This window comes from Photinus pyralis, unplaced genomic scaffold (genome assembly GCF_008802855.1).
Source record: "Photinus pyralis isolate 1611_PpyrPB1 unplaced genomic scaffold, Ppyr1.3 Ppyr1.4_LG1, whole genome shotgun sequence".
Taxonomy (NCBI): Eukaryota; Metazoa; Arthropoda; class Insecta; order Coleoptera; family Lampyridae; genus Photinus; species Photinus pyralis.
In genome coordinates this window covers 69,253,379-69,266,104 of record NW_022170249.1, presented here as the reverse complement: position 1 = coordinate 69,266,104, position 12,726 = coordinate 69,253,379, and the positions used below count along the sequence as shown (strand labels likewise).

The window sequence follows — 12,726 nt, the reverse complement described above, 5'->3', positions numbered from 1 at the left end:
CTTGTGACAATACAATGTATAGAGAGATCGTTAAAAGTCCTTTTCACAATCGGTTGGTGGATAATAAGTCAGTTTAAAACTTTTTGATAGTCTGCAAGTTGGTACCCATTCTTGTTATTTACTTTAAACCCGAGTGGAGTTTCTACCTAATACAATCAATTCAAGGGTAAGGAAAGCCCAACTCGATGTTCTATAAAAATGTTGCGCTTAACGAAGCTAGTGATTGCCATCTGAGTATTTCAGCATGATTTTCTTAAACAACAAATCCACTTCCTTAAAATTGCATTTAGACTTACCTACCCCTTTTTTACGCTAATTACACTAGTTCTACTGATTTCCTTTACTGCAGCCTAGCGTAATAAACCCTTACTGTACATTCAACAAAATTATAGAAAAAAAATGGAAAGCCCCACAGCTAACAATAACATCTGGAGTAGGTTGTATCCAAAGTGAATAGCATAAAGCTTTCGCACAATTACAGAGTGACTCGCATAATGCTTTTTAGAGGTGCCCATGCAGAAGGTCTTAAGTTGTTCTATACTACTCCGGTATTTACCTTATGAATTAGAAAAACTGCAGAAAAACCTAATTCGGAGTAGCCGGCAGTTTGCTCGAAACTGATTTAAGGAAATTCCTATCTCTGCCAAAAATGAAAAATTCACCTTAACCCAGGTTCGAACACTGACCTCCCGGCTATGTAGCTCAACTTCTTATAAAGTTTGACTGTTAACCTTCATTGATAGATCGATTTAATTTATTAACTTTTTCCTTTTACTTATACGCGATAAGAGTTATGATTCGGAGAAAAGGTGTTCCATTTGTTTGTTATAAAAAAATTATATTTCTTTGTTAGAATTGATTAGATTAAATTTAATTTATCTCATATTTTGATGTGATACGTGAGGCAACTAAGGGTCGTTTATTGGTCAGTTTTAGTTGCCATATAGTTTGATTGGGCATGTTTATTTTTCAACAAGCAAGTGGAATTTTGCGTTTAAATACCAGGGACTCGAAGAAAAAGACGCTTTATGCCCAGTATCGATTTTGAACTGGTATCCATCGGTTTAAAAATTTTATTTTATCGTGTCCATGTTTTGGAGTCCAAGCTTTACCGATTTCGTTTTGGGATAAGTTAAACTCTAGCATCGTTTCGTTGGAAAAGTACGAAAAGGTTTATGTTATTTCCCTTCATTATTCACGACCAATGCAGTCTCATGTTCAAATCACCATTAATTTTGTTGGAATCTTGCCCAAAGCCAATTTTAATTGTTGATCAAAATTTAGGGGAATCAGAAACTCACCCATTAGAATTTATTTAAATGAATAAAGCGGATAATTTTGGTTCTTTCTCTAACCACCAAACCAAAAAAATTTTATCGTTACTTAAAAATGCACGGTAAATTTGAAGGTATTTTGATATGGTTATTTTTGATTATATTTTTGCCAGTATGGTATTGATCGCGTATTAAAAAATAAAAAAATAGCAATCGGAAGATTTCTCGATCTTTCCCAAGCTTTATAGTACCTCAGCCCTATAAGCCACTTTTTTGGAACTTTCTAGGTTCGAACAGGGCTTCTCATGTTCTTTCCAGGGCATTTATTACCTATCTATAGACCTTTCTTGCGCATTTGGCTCCAACATTGAGATCTACTTCTAGATCATTCTAGGCCCTAGATGTCTATGCTTTTGTGAGAGCATTCTATACACCGTAACGCTGGAAATGAACCTAGAAGCGAGCCTAGAAGGCTATAAATAAAGCTATAAGACTCGCATTTGGAGTCCCCGGTGGTTTCTTTCAACTATTCCGAAACCCGTAAAGGTGTTCAAAGAGCCTCTGTTCGCACTGAGAGGACCCAAATGTGCTTTACTAAGCATCTGACGGTTTTTCAGAGTATTCAAAAGTTATCGAGATGTGTCTATGTCGGAGCATTATTGCAATTCTCCAGTCGCCTTTCCAGGGTGTAGAATTACTACCTTTCAAAGGATCCTGTTTTCGATCCAGATATGTTTAGAGTATTTACCAAACTTCCCAGGACTCTCCCAAAGACATGTACCTACTCGTACGTTGTAGAGACTAAAAGCCAATGTAACTAGGTTAAAAAGCCATTTTTGAAGTTAACGAAGTTCCTGTGGTTTTGTACCTTATTATCACACCAACAGAGCCTACTATAATCAGATATTTACGTAAAACTGAACATTGACCGGGTGAAACTAAGGGCACAGATTTTAAATCTGTGCTAAGGGTACTTTAAATTTTGTGAAATAGATTCTGTTTTTTAGTACTCTGTGTCAATTTTCAACAGTTATTTCTTCCTACAATTAACGAATCGGTGCCTCCACAAATTGCTTTACAGCAAACACAAGTATATTACTTATATGTCAATGTTATATAACGCTGTTACTTTGGAAATCTTAAGTCATATAACTAGAGTGATACATGTAACTTACAAGACAATTTTTAGCATCTCACTCAAAGAAACATTGTTAGCAGTTATATCACTTGTTACATTGTAGTTATACAGGGTGACAATTTGAAAACTTACCACCCCCCATATCTTAGTAAATAAACGAGATATTTAAAAAAATCAAAATCCGTTTCGGTAATTCGGAGGGGGAATCACAATGACATAGTTGGCGACGCACCCCCTCACACCCCCTGCGCCCTAGCCACCCCAACTTTTAAATCTTAAATAGTGACTCCCCATGTGTGATACGTCATTGGAAAGCTCTGAAAAAATGCTTTCCAACCATACCAAATAGCATTAGGTTAGTAATTATCGTGCAAATCAAAAAATAAACATGGGAAATCGTACTTAACTTGAACTTCCAAAGCCGACTCGACAGCAACTCATTTTTGATCGCCAGTTATAATCTATTCCCAAACTCTTGTCGAACCTTTCCAATGTTGGTTTTGCAATATTTCGACATTCTTGAATTATTCTCTGTCTTAGTTCGTCTATGTTCGCCGGTTGCGTTTTAAATACGACAGATTTCAAATGTATCATATTAGTTTATTTTTAGATTTGCACGATAATTACTAACCTAAATGTAATGCTATTTGGTATGGTTGGAAAGCATTTTTTCAGAGCTTTCCAACGACGTATCTCACATGGGGGGTCACTATTTAAGATTTAAAAGTTGGGGTGGCTGGGGCGCAGGGGGTGTGAGGGGGTGCGTCGCCAACTATGTCATTGTGATTCCCTCTCCGAATTACCGAAACGGATTTTGATTTTTTTAAATATCTCGTTTATTTACTAAGATATGGGGGGTGGTAAGTTTTCAAATTGTCACCCTGTATAACAAATCATACATACTACATAACATAATATAGTAACTTTCACGTAAATATGTTGAGGTTCTTGAAATAATATGTTAAGTTTTAATAACATTTAATTAAAACAACGACGAAAATTACAATAATTAAAATTATTTATAACCTAAACAAAGTTAGGGTTGTGTTGCATTAAAAGATTGCAATCGGGCCAGTATTTTATTGTTTGAGTTTTTAAATAGAATTCGAGTGAGCAACGGAAAGGAAAAGTGAACGAATTTCATTGCTTTGAGGGCATTTCCAATTCGCATTGGGAAATCCGTAACATGGTACTCGTGACGTTGAATTTTCTGGCGAGTGTGCGTTGTTTTTTTTTCCAGACTAGCGACGACAAATTAATTTCATTTGTAACGCCCTACAGACAGTATGATTTGTCGCACAACTTATAGTACGAAAAGTCGTATCAGAAATTCTTTTAACTTGTCGTACGACGCAATTCCCTACAAACGTAAACGACAAGCAGAACGACAAATGTCGCAATTTATAAAAACAATCATTTTTGAAAATATCGAATGTGGCGTTGGGTACAATTCCTTGTACTTTCTCAGAAACTCTTCATAACCGGAGTTATGTTTAATTTAAAAATCTTTACATTTAGAAACCATTAATAAAGGTGAGTAGAACTACTAAAAATAATGGACTCGCATTTCCTACAGTCATACTATTGTTTGAATAGGTACTGTAAACAATGGTCGTACTAAAGTTTGTCAGATATCGCAAAATGAACATACATACGCGAAGTTTTATGACTGATTCATATTACCATCCGATACGATTTCGACCCACGATCTGTCGTATGACAACGCCACACACGGTACGATTATCGTTCAGATTGTAGTATCGATCCAAGTCCTACGATAAGTTGTACGATAAATTGTAGCATCTGTAGGGCGTTTTACTATCACACAAAATATGAAATAGTAGAGGTATATTCGCACAAAGTAAATACTTTAGAAACGCGCTATGTGGTCCAAGCCGCGCATAACTGGATAAACCGTAAACTCCGCAGTATTTTAATCTATTATCAACAGAGACGAACCTTGACCTAGGGAAAGTTGCAGTCGTAGAAAGTCAGTACGGGAATTTATTCCATCTGGGGAGGACAGTAAGGCAAATGTATTTACAGATTCCGGGCCATTGTCATATTCTATAAACTTCATATACCACGAATGCGAGGCATGACCTAGGGAAATCCTGAATCACGACTACCTTATTGGTTTAATCTGTCCACATTTTTGAAAGAAAGATCCATGAAGGTATTACGGTCACGTGTACATTTTCAATTAGCAAACAAGGTTTCGATATTATGTGTATTTTAATGGCACTTAACTGGGGAGGGTTAATTTTGAATTAGTTGGATTATTTACCGCTTATCATATTAGACTCATTTTACGAACCTCCTCCCATTAAAGTGTACAAAAGTATTTGTAGCGCCTTAGAAGTAGGATTAAATACATTTTCCAGATAGTTAATTCAGGATCATTATAGGTACTTAAGTGCATTTTGCTAGTTTATCTTTATTGCGCAACCGAGTCCATAGTGTAATAATTTTATTTTGAATTTTGCATGACCCCAAATTATGAACAGGAGCATAACAGGGGGTTAGTATCTTGGTGTGTGGAGGGTAAAGAATAACAATTTTGAATTCAGTCCAATGGAATAAGCTTTTCTGGGCCAAAGAGCATTTAAAAATCAATCTTATCCCAGAGAGAATAATAAGGAAAGTTAAAATATTTTTGTTCAATTGAGCTAATCGCTGCAAAGAAAGGGAATATAAGATATAAAGTAACTTGTAAAAATTGTAATTAACTTATACTGGGTAAACGAAAAGATTCTTCAAAATTAGTTTCAAAGAGCACATGGTTTTCTGCGATAAAGCATTGCCACACATATGCTAGTCAAGAGTCAAGTGAGTAAATAGTAGGAATATAGTAAGAAGCAATTAATTGATTTAAATGTACCTGGGTTACAAGAATATCAGTTGTGATGATCTGCCTACTGGAAAAGAGTTAAGAAAATCTCGTTGTGTCCAATTTCTAAATACCTTCTGACGCAACCAGGGACAATATGACTGCTGGAATTCATCCCATACTGTTTCTGTTGTTTTACTGCTCGTGAACTGTTGCTATGAATCCTTAAGATAAAGGGCTCTTAATTTCCCGTGACGCACTCTACTCAAATAGGCTTTTAAATTAATAGCAGTAGACTCATTACGTGTGAACAATGAGTCCAATTACGGATACCATGATACAATTGTAGAAACAGTTTCGAAACGTAATTTCGTTCTAATGGGCTCTGTGAAAAAAGCTAATAAATTTTGCACAAAATGCGAACGACCGGTGTGGCAGTAAATCGACAGGCCAATTAGCGTAGGACACTCGAGTACACCTACATACAGTAATTGTTTGCTTTGATTTTAGCGTTAACACTAAAAGCGGAACCTTATGAAGTATGCAAGAGATCAAAAAGCTCCGTGACGCATTGATTCTAGTAACACCGCAAAAGACAAACATTTCAAAACCACTTAGCGGGCGTATAATTTAACTATCAGATTGCAGCTTGACATGTCAGAAGGTAGGTGTAATGGATTTTCGAAGCTCACAGCTTACAAATACAATTCACGTTTCGCACCTTTGCCACATAGACATTAAGCTTCAGTATACACGCTTTGTGTTGTTAGTGTATGAAAAATTGTCAAGACTTAAGAAAATCCCCATTTCACATGCATGGAAGGATGTTCGCAGAATGTAAACCTGCTTTGCATAACGTTATGTAACGTTTCATAATAAAAAGAACGGAATTTATACAGTCACCCACCATTTGGATTATAGGGAGGAATATTTGAAGCGCCGTGTTTTCTAAATTGACACTGATTGAAAATTCGAGGTTGACAATAATAACAACGTTTGAAACTTTCACGGTGGATTTATATACCTACATATGTTTTAGGTGTGAGTATTACCTACACTGACGTCAAATATGTAATTTAAGCATGAGGGAATTGAAAACATGGTTTTGTTGCAAGATGAAAATTTCCTAAATCAAATTGATTTAGCAGAGCTCGTAGAACAATATAAACGAAAAAATTAATCAAATTTCTTCTCTTTACCAAATAGACTATACTAGACTTTCGCTGTAGGATGAATTATATGCACCAAAAGATGGTAAGATATGCGGATGTACATATACATGCAGTAAATTAGTGCGAAATATGGAAACTGTTTTGGTATACATATGCAAAATCATGTCTTGTATAATTTCCAAGAAAATAAACATATAGTGCATCTTCAAACTTTTGCCGCCTTACATCTTCCTTGGCCTCTGTTTGCAGAATTCCAGATTCACGCCTAATTTTATGTAAAATGTGATAGTATTAGGTACCCCTTCTCACATGATGCTTACGTAAATAAATATGTACAATATGTAGATACTAAACTTCATACATATTTTTGCATAAAAAGGGATTGAACCGCCTTTTTTTAAATTAAATTATTGGTATTAAGTGAATATGAACGTTGTTAACAAGAGTTTAAAAATGGCTTTCGGTTAACCCTAGGTATATGAAATGATTGTTTTATATAACTGGTAACACTCCGAATGAAAAAATTGCTCTTTCCCCCATTTTTACTTGAAAATTACATTTTTTGGGGTTTGATTTCGATTTTTTAGTTAATAAAAAGAAATAGATTTTAAATTAATACCTTCGAGCCCATTTACATAGACAGTTTTACTGACTAAAAATAAAAAAAAAATTATCAAAGTCCTCGTACGCCAGGTTTTGAAACCCATCAATAAGATCTGGCCCTGGGTTACCACATTTCCTTTGTCGGTACCCTCTTTTGACATCTCGTTCGGTCGTAAGTCGCATTTGAAGTTTTGACTCCACCATCAGTCATATCCTGCCCGGGGTTACCCCATTCCCTTTGTCGGTACTCTGACGCCCCCACAGTCATATAAATGGGCCATCTTCGTACATTTCGCTAAAACTCGTCCACAAGATATTACTCAATTTTTGGGACATTTCTCATAGCTCGAGCTTCTATTGGCGACACGAGAAAGAGAGCCTTTCGAGCTTTCGGAAACTTTAGACTTTGTGAAAATTCGCAAGCGGAAAGTAAGTTCTGACCGCCCGACGTCGACCACCTCTCGAAGACGCGCGCCTTGCAAAAGGTGGTTAATTTCGCTCATAGGAAAAATAGGAGCAGTGGCGTTCTATTTCAGTTTTTTCGAGTTTATAATACGTATAGGCATTTCGCTTGGCATTCACCACGAAATTAACGTTACCAGGGTGGTACAAAAGGGTTCTGCACCATTGCAGCGGTTTATTTGCATATATTTAAAGGCAGCGGCACTTTTCCGAAGAGAGAGGGAGAGAGAGAATCAATTGTAACCTGAAAGGAATCTCATCCACACCAGTTACTGTAACTTTTTTTGTGTTGCGTAAATTAGCACTCGCTTCTTTTTAAGAATTTGTTTATAGATTTTGATGAAATAACTTTGATATTCCTGAAGTAATCGACCCATCAGAACCATTTGTATAAAATATTCTGTCTTGCATTTCATTCATTGATAAGAATCAGATGCAGCGAAAGGATTTTGGTTATTTTGGTTCAGTGATTGTGAATTTTATTTGCATCTAATTTCAGTTTTACCATTGCTTTGGTTGGCTTGAGATTTTGTTTAGCATTGAGAAGGAGTAAAGAATCTCTAGATAGGAATCAAATTTAGCAGGGATCGGTGATCACTAACTAGTGTAACTTTCCGATGAATGTACTCTTGGTTTGTGTGGTATTGAGAAAAAGATCACTTTTGCTTTTGTCGTTGAAATGGCAAGTTCTAATTTTGCGCAAGATGTTGAGTTATTGGAAAATTCTAAAGTCATCACGCTAAAATTATTGAAATTAATTAATTGTGCCAATTCCGTTTTCCTTCTCGAGGACCGCTGCAATATGCAGTGCATTTTTTTTTCTTTTTATGAGCCAAAACAATATTTGGTATACAGGAATGTGTAAAGAAAAATTGAACTCGATCGTTTGTGTGTTTATTAATATATTCAATCAACTAATGTCTTATGCGTATTCAGAAGAGTTCAATCGAACCAGAACATTAGACTTTGAAGTCCAGTTAGAGGGAGAGGGGAAGCCAAATTTCCGCAAGGTAAGGGGGTAAAAACATTTTTATTACTGAGCTAGCCGTAGCTATACAAAAATTGATAGCTATATTGGGATTTCTGCCAGTGCCGTAGAGATTTAATTTTATTTCATGCAAGTGCAAATGTTTTGCTTCAAATGTTCCAATTGGTCTAGAATTCCTCAAAATACGAAATATTTGCCAGTACGTAAGGAAAGTAGACATGAATATCTCCAAACATAAGTATTATCTCTGATATTTCTGTATGTTCGCCCTTTTACGTTTAATTTGGTTTACGGTTTCAATATTCGCAACTGTAATGTAGAATATAATTTTTGTTTCTTACATCGCAACAAAAATTTTTTTTTTGAGTCGCATTTTGAATTGATCGTATGCAATTCTTAAACGGACAAATAGAAAAGCGAGAGTAAACAAAATATTCCCGAAAATTTATGTAAACAAACAAAAGTATCAAACGAAATAAAGTTTAGGTCTGTTGTTGCGCGAACATCGCGTTTTAAATTTTTCAAGTAAACAAGAGTTTACTCTAAATTTGTTTTATAAAATGGTTATTCCATTAACAAAATGTAAGCAATTTTTGTTTGGGTTTGAATAGCCTAACTCGTAACTTAACGATTTTTCGATAAATGCCCGACACACTAACCGCGCTGAATCTATCCCCCTGATTTAATTATCCGGTTTTGATTTCTTTTACTACACAATATAAAATTGATCAAAAAGTATTCAGCTCGCATCTCCCGTTGAGACGCAATCCAATTCAATAAATTAGGTAATGAAATTCCTCTCAAAGAAATTAAATTATTTTACAGCGTACTCCCTTAATGATCTCATTACCGCTAATAACGTCTGTTTTAGAGACTTTTACACAATTTGAAATTACATACCTTGTTCGCAGACACCAGATCAGGATCTCCAACGACAAGGTTATACCATAACAGCCATAGTAAGTTATTGGCAGCAAAGGAAGCGAATAGATTCATATGTACAGTAATTCTGGCACAACGTAATGACCTGCAAATAAAAAAGAAATAAATGGAAATTAGTGCTACGGTCAACACAAGGGACGACACACTTCGTTATATGGGATTCGGGTAATAAGGTAGGATTTTGTGATGTTTTCGTTTGCATTTACCCTTTTCAGCGCAGAAGTTAATGGAATACGTAATATCTGACCGGGATATTTAGTGTACTCCTACCAAATTATCTTGCTACCCACAGAGCTCATAAATATTAAATTTTTACAGTTCCATTTGAGAGGTATTAGCTTTTTTATGAGATGTGTCAAGAAGTACTTAGCCCTACGTACAAAATTAGACCTGACGTTAAGTATAATACAAAAACCATAGGGTATACCTATAGATTTAATAGGGTTATAACACCGGAAAGAGCTTTTTAAGAACATTCCATTCGGTCACTATGAAGTTACATCTTGCTAATGTGGTAATGGAGGAGTAGGATTAATGCTCTACTATAACCTCTAATGACAGTCTAAAGACAGTATATAACTTACATTTTTCATTTGCGGTTGTTAAAGTCCGATTTCAGACCATTACCACATATTACAACGGTAATGAAATGCTACAGGGACTTCCACTCTTTCAAACATACTCTGTAACTAAATGCATATACCAAAAAAGGCGATTCGCATTCCTTAGATTTTCATCCACTTTAATAATGCAGGGAAATGAAGTGGAAAAGTTTGTATAATGAATTTCCATTTCCATCCTTTTTAATGGAGGTATATTTCATGTCTGAGTAAAGCGTGTGATAAAACTTGAAATTGCTGAAGGCGCATTTTTTGAATTGCAACTGTGAAAGCATTGTAGATTGGTAGTCATAAAAGACATTAACCAATAAACAATTAGGCATCTCCATTTTGGAAGTAACCCCCCCTCCCCTCCCGATGTGGGCGTGAAAAAACTACTCAGTAATTAAATAGGGTTTTGAAAAAATTACAGATGGTCTCACGACACTCCACGAGAGATGGAAAGTCTCTTTATTAAAAAGGGAATTTAGATTTTCAGTGTGAAATTCTTTTGTTTATGTTCTTGAACGAAAGTTTTTCGAATATTAAGGCCAGTTCGGGGAATGTAAAGTTGCCGTGTAGAATTTTACGGAGAAGTGTTTAGTAAAGTTGTGTTTTAATTAAAGGATTATTATTACCTATGTGATAACCCGTACAAGAAACTTAAAATTATATAAGTGTTGAAACCTAAATAAATAGACTTCTTCAAGCAGGAAAGAAAATGTGCTGACCGACCACGTCCATCAATACGTGATGACAAACTTTGCGTTGTATTTGTACTACGTTCTTAGAAAGTAATTTCCAACTGCTAACTAACTAAAGGCGGGTGTCGTTTCTCGAGGTTGAAACAATGCCGAAGATGAGAGCGAGCCACGCCGTAGTGAAAAATGTACGTGTTGTAAACGTAATTTCGGTTTAAGTATTGAAAATAGCAGTCGAGACATACTGTCCGTAAAATTATACTCAAGTTTCTGTCGTAGGATTTGGGAAATTTTGTTTCAAATAGACACAGAAATGAAAAAATTTGTGAATTGTCCCTTTAATTTTAATTATTTATTGTACATTTAGATAGTAATTGTTTAATTAGTTTAATGCTATCTCTTGTCTAAAACGCATAAATAAGTGAACAGGTAAATGAAATTTAATCGTAATAGTTTAATCTGACCCGGTGTTAGTTAAAAATAGAAGTTTTTATCGAGAAAGCTAATTGCTTCTGTGATAACAATACCATGTGCGAGATAAGGAACGCATGTGTTTATCAATACGGGCGACAGAGCAGTGTTTCGTGTATTGCCGGGAAGCTCCGATATTGAATTGATGAATGGAGGTGGTCTCTACTTTAAGTACAAAAAATTGGAAATAAACGAGGCTGTTTTATGGGTCGATTGTAAAAGCGCATGTAATTTTTGCGCTAAATTTGATGGACAGTTTCGCTAAATAAAGAAGTTGTAGGTCTTGCGCCTAAAGTTGCTATTACAGTTATTAAAGAGTTGTTTAATTAAAATCACCCGATCACCCATTATAATTATTGGTTAACCTCATCAAACAAGTTATTGGACAATTAAAGTTATGTCAGAAACAAATGTGAGTTTAAAAAGCTGTTTAGCTCTCTGTAAAGTGTTTGGTTCATCGTTCTTCTCATTGTCCAGCTCCAGACCAGTGAATTTGAATATTATTTACCTGAACTGTGAGTAATTATTTTTCTTGAGATCTCTTGAATTGTTTTGCCGACTTTTGTGTCTTGCAAACGGGGCGTACTATTCAAAGAGCATTGTTAGCCTTACCATTTTTCTTACAGGTTTTGTTATTGTACTAGTTTTTTTTCTTAAAATGTGCTAGAATAAATTCTTTTAATTTTTTTATCCATGCCATTATGTGTCAATTTATTCAAGTAAAGTATTAGTTTTCCCTGTCAGATTTTTCTAACTCCTTTAATCCGAGTGTTAATTTCAATTCAAGATTTGAGTAGTGATTTCATTGGATTTTATGCAATTTGAGTGAAACTTTTGCCTTTTTTCAATTTATAAAAATTTGAAGTCAATGTTAGGATTTTTTTGCTAATGTCAGAACCCAGTCGAGAGAAATTTTGTATTAAAAAAATAACAACAATAAATAAATCCTTGAATTTGGCTGATTCATTATTGAAATAATTCCGAACATTTTAAATTTTTGAACAAACACATTACACATTATGATTTATATCAGAAATTTTAAACGGTTGAATACTTTAAGACTGGATAATCAAAACTTTAGGTTAAATTTTATACAATTTCTTTACATTAGTTTGATTTAATGTTTATTTTTTTATATTTTAACAGAAATAAATGGAACTAATCTTGAATTAATGTCTTCGGGTGCATGTGAGGGGTTAATTTTCTTAACTTCTATATACAGGGTGAGTGAGTGGAAGATTCTTTTGGCAATGGGTATTATTTCTTTGATTACAATGGGCTCGATTTCGGTGTTTGTCTTTTACTTGTGAGTGAAAATAATTTGAGACCGTGATTTTCATACACTCAGTTTAACGATGTTTATTACTGTTCAGTATAATAGGGAAAAAATCCTCAGTAAGCACTTACCCTAATTTGCGGTTATAATTACGTCTCTAAGAAATAGGGTTGATTAAAACGAAATTATTATTGAAAAAATGTTAACAGTTTTTTAGTTACAATTTCACCACTTGACAGGGTTTTATTAAATCTTGCGCGGTTTACTTGC

At 34.8% G+C, this 12,726-nt stretch overlaps 1 protein-coding gene across 1 annotated transcript in view; it reads right to left on the bottom strand.

Annotated features, from left to right (window-relative positions):
• Window positions 1–12,726, bottom strand: part of LOC116166415 (calcitonin gene-related peptide type 1 receptor-like) — a 109,218-nt gene that overhangs the window by 44,658 nt on the left and 51,834 nt on the right. Inside the window, exon 5 of the mRNA XM_031481370.1 lies at window positions 9,368–9,494. Within this exon, the coding sequence (XP_031337230.1) occupies window positions 9,368–9,494 (127 nt within the window). The remainder of the gene's footprint in view (window positions 1–9,367; window positions 9,495–12,726) is intronic.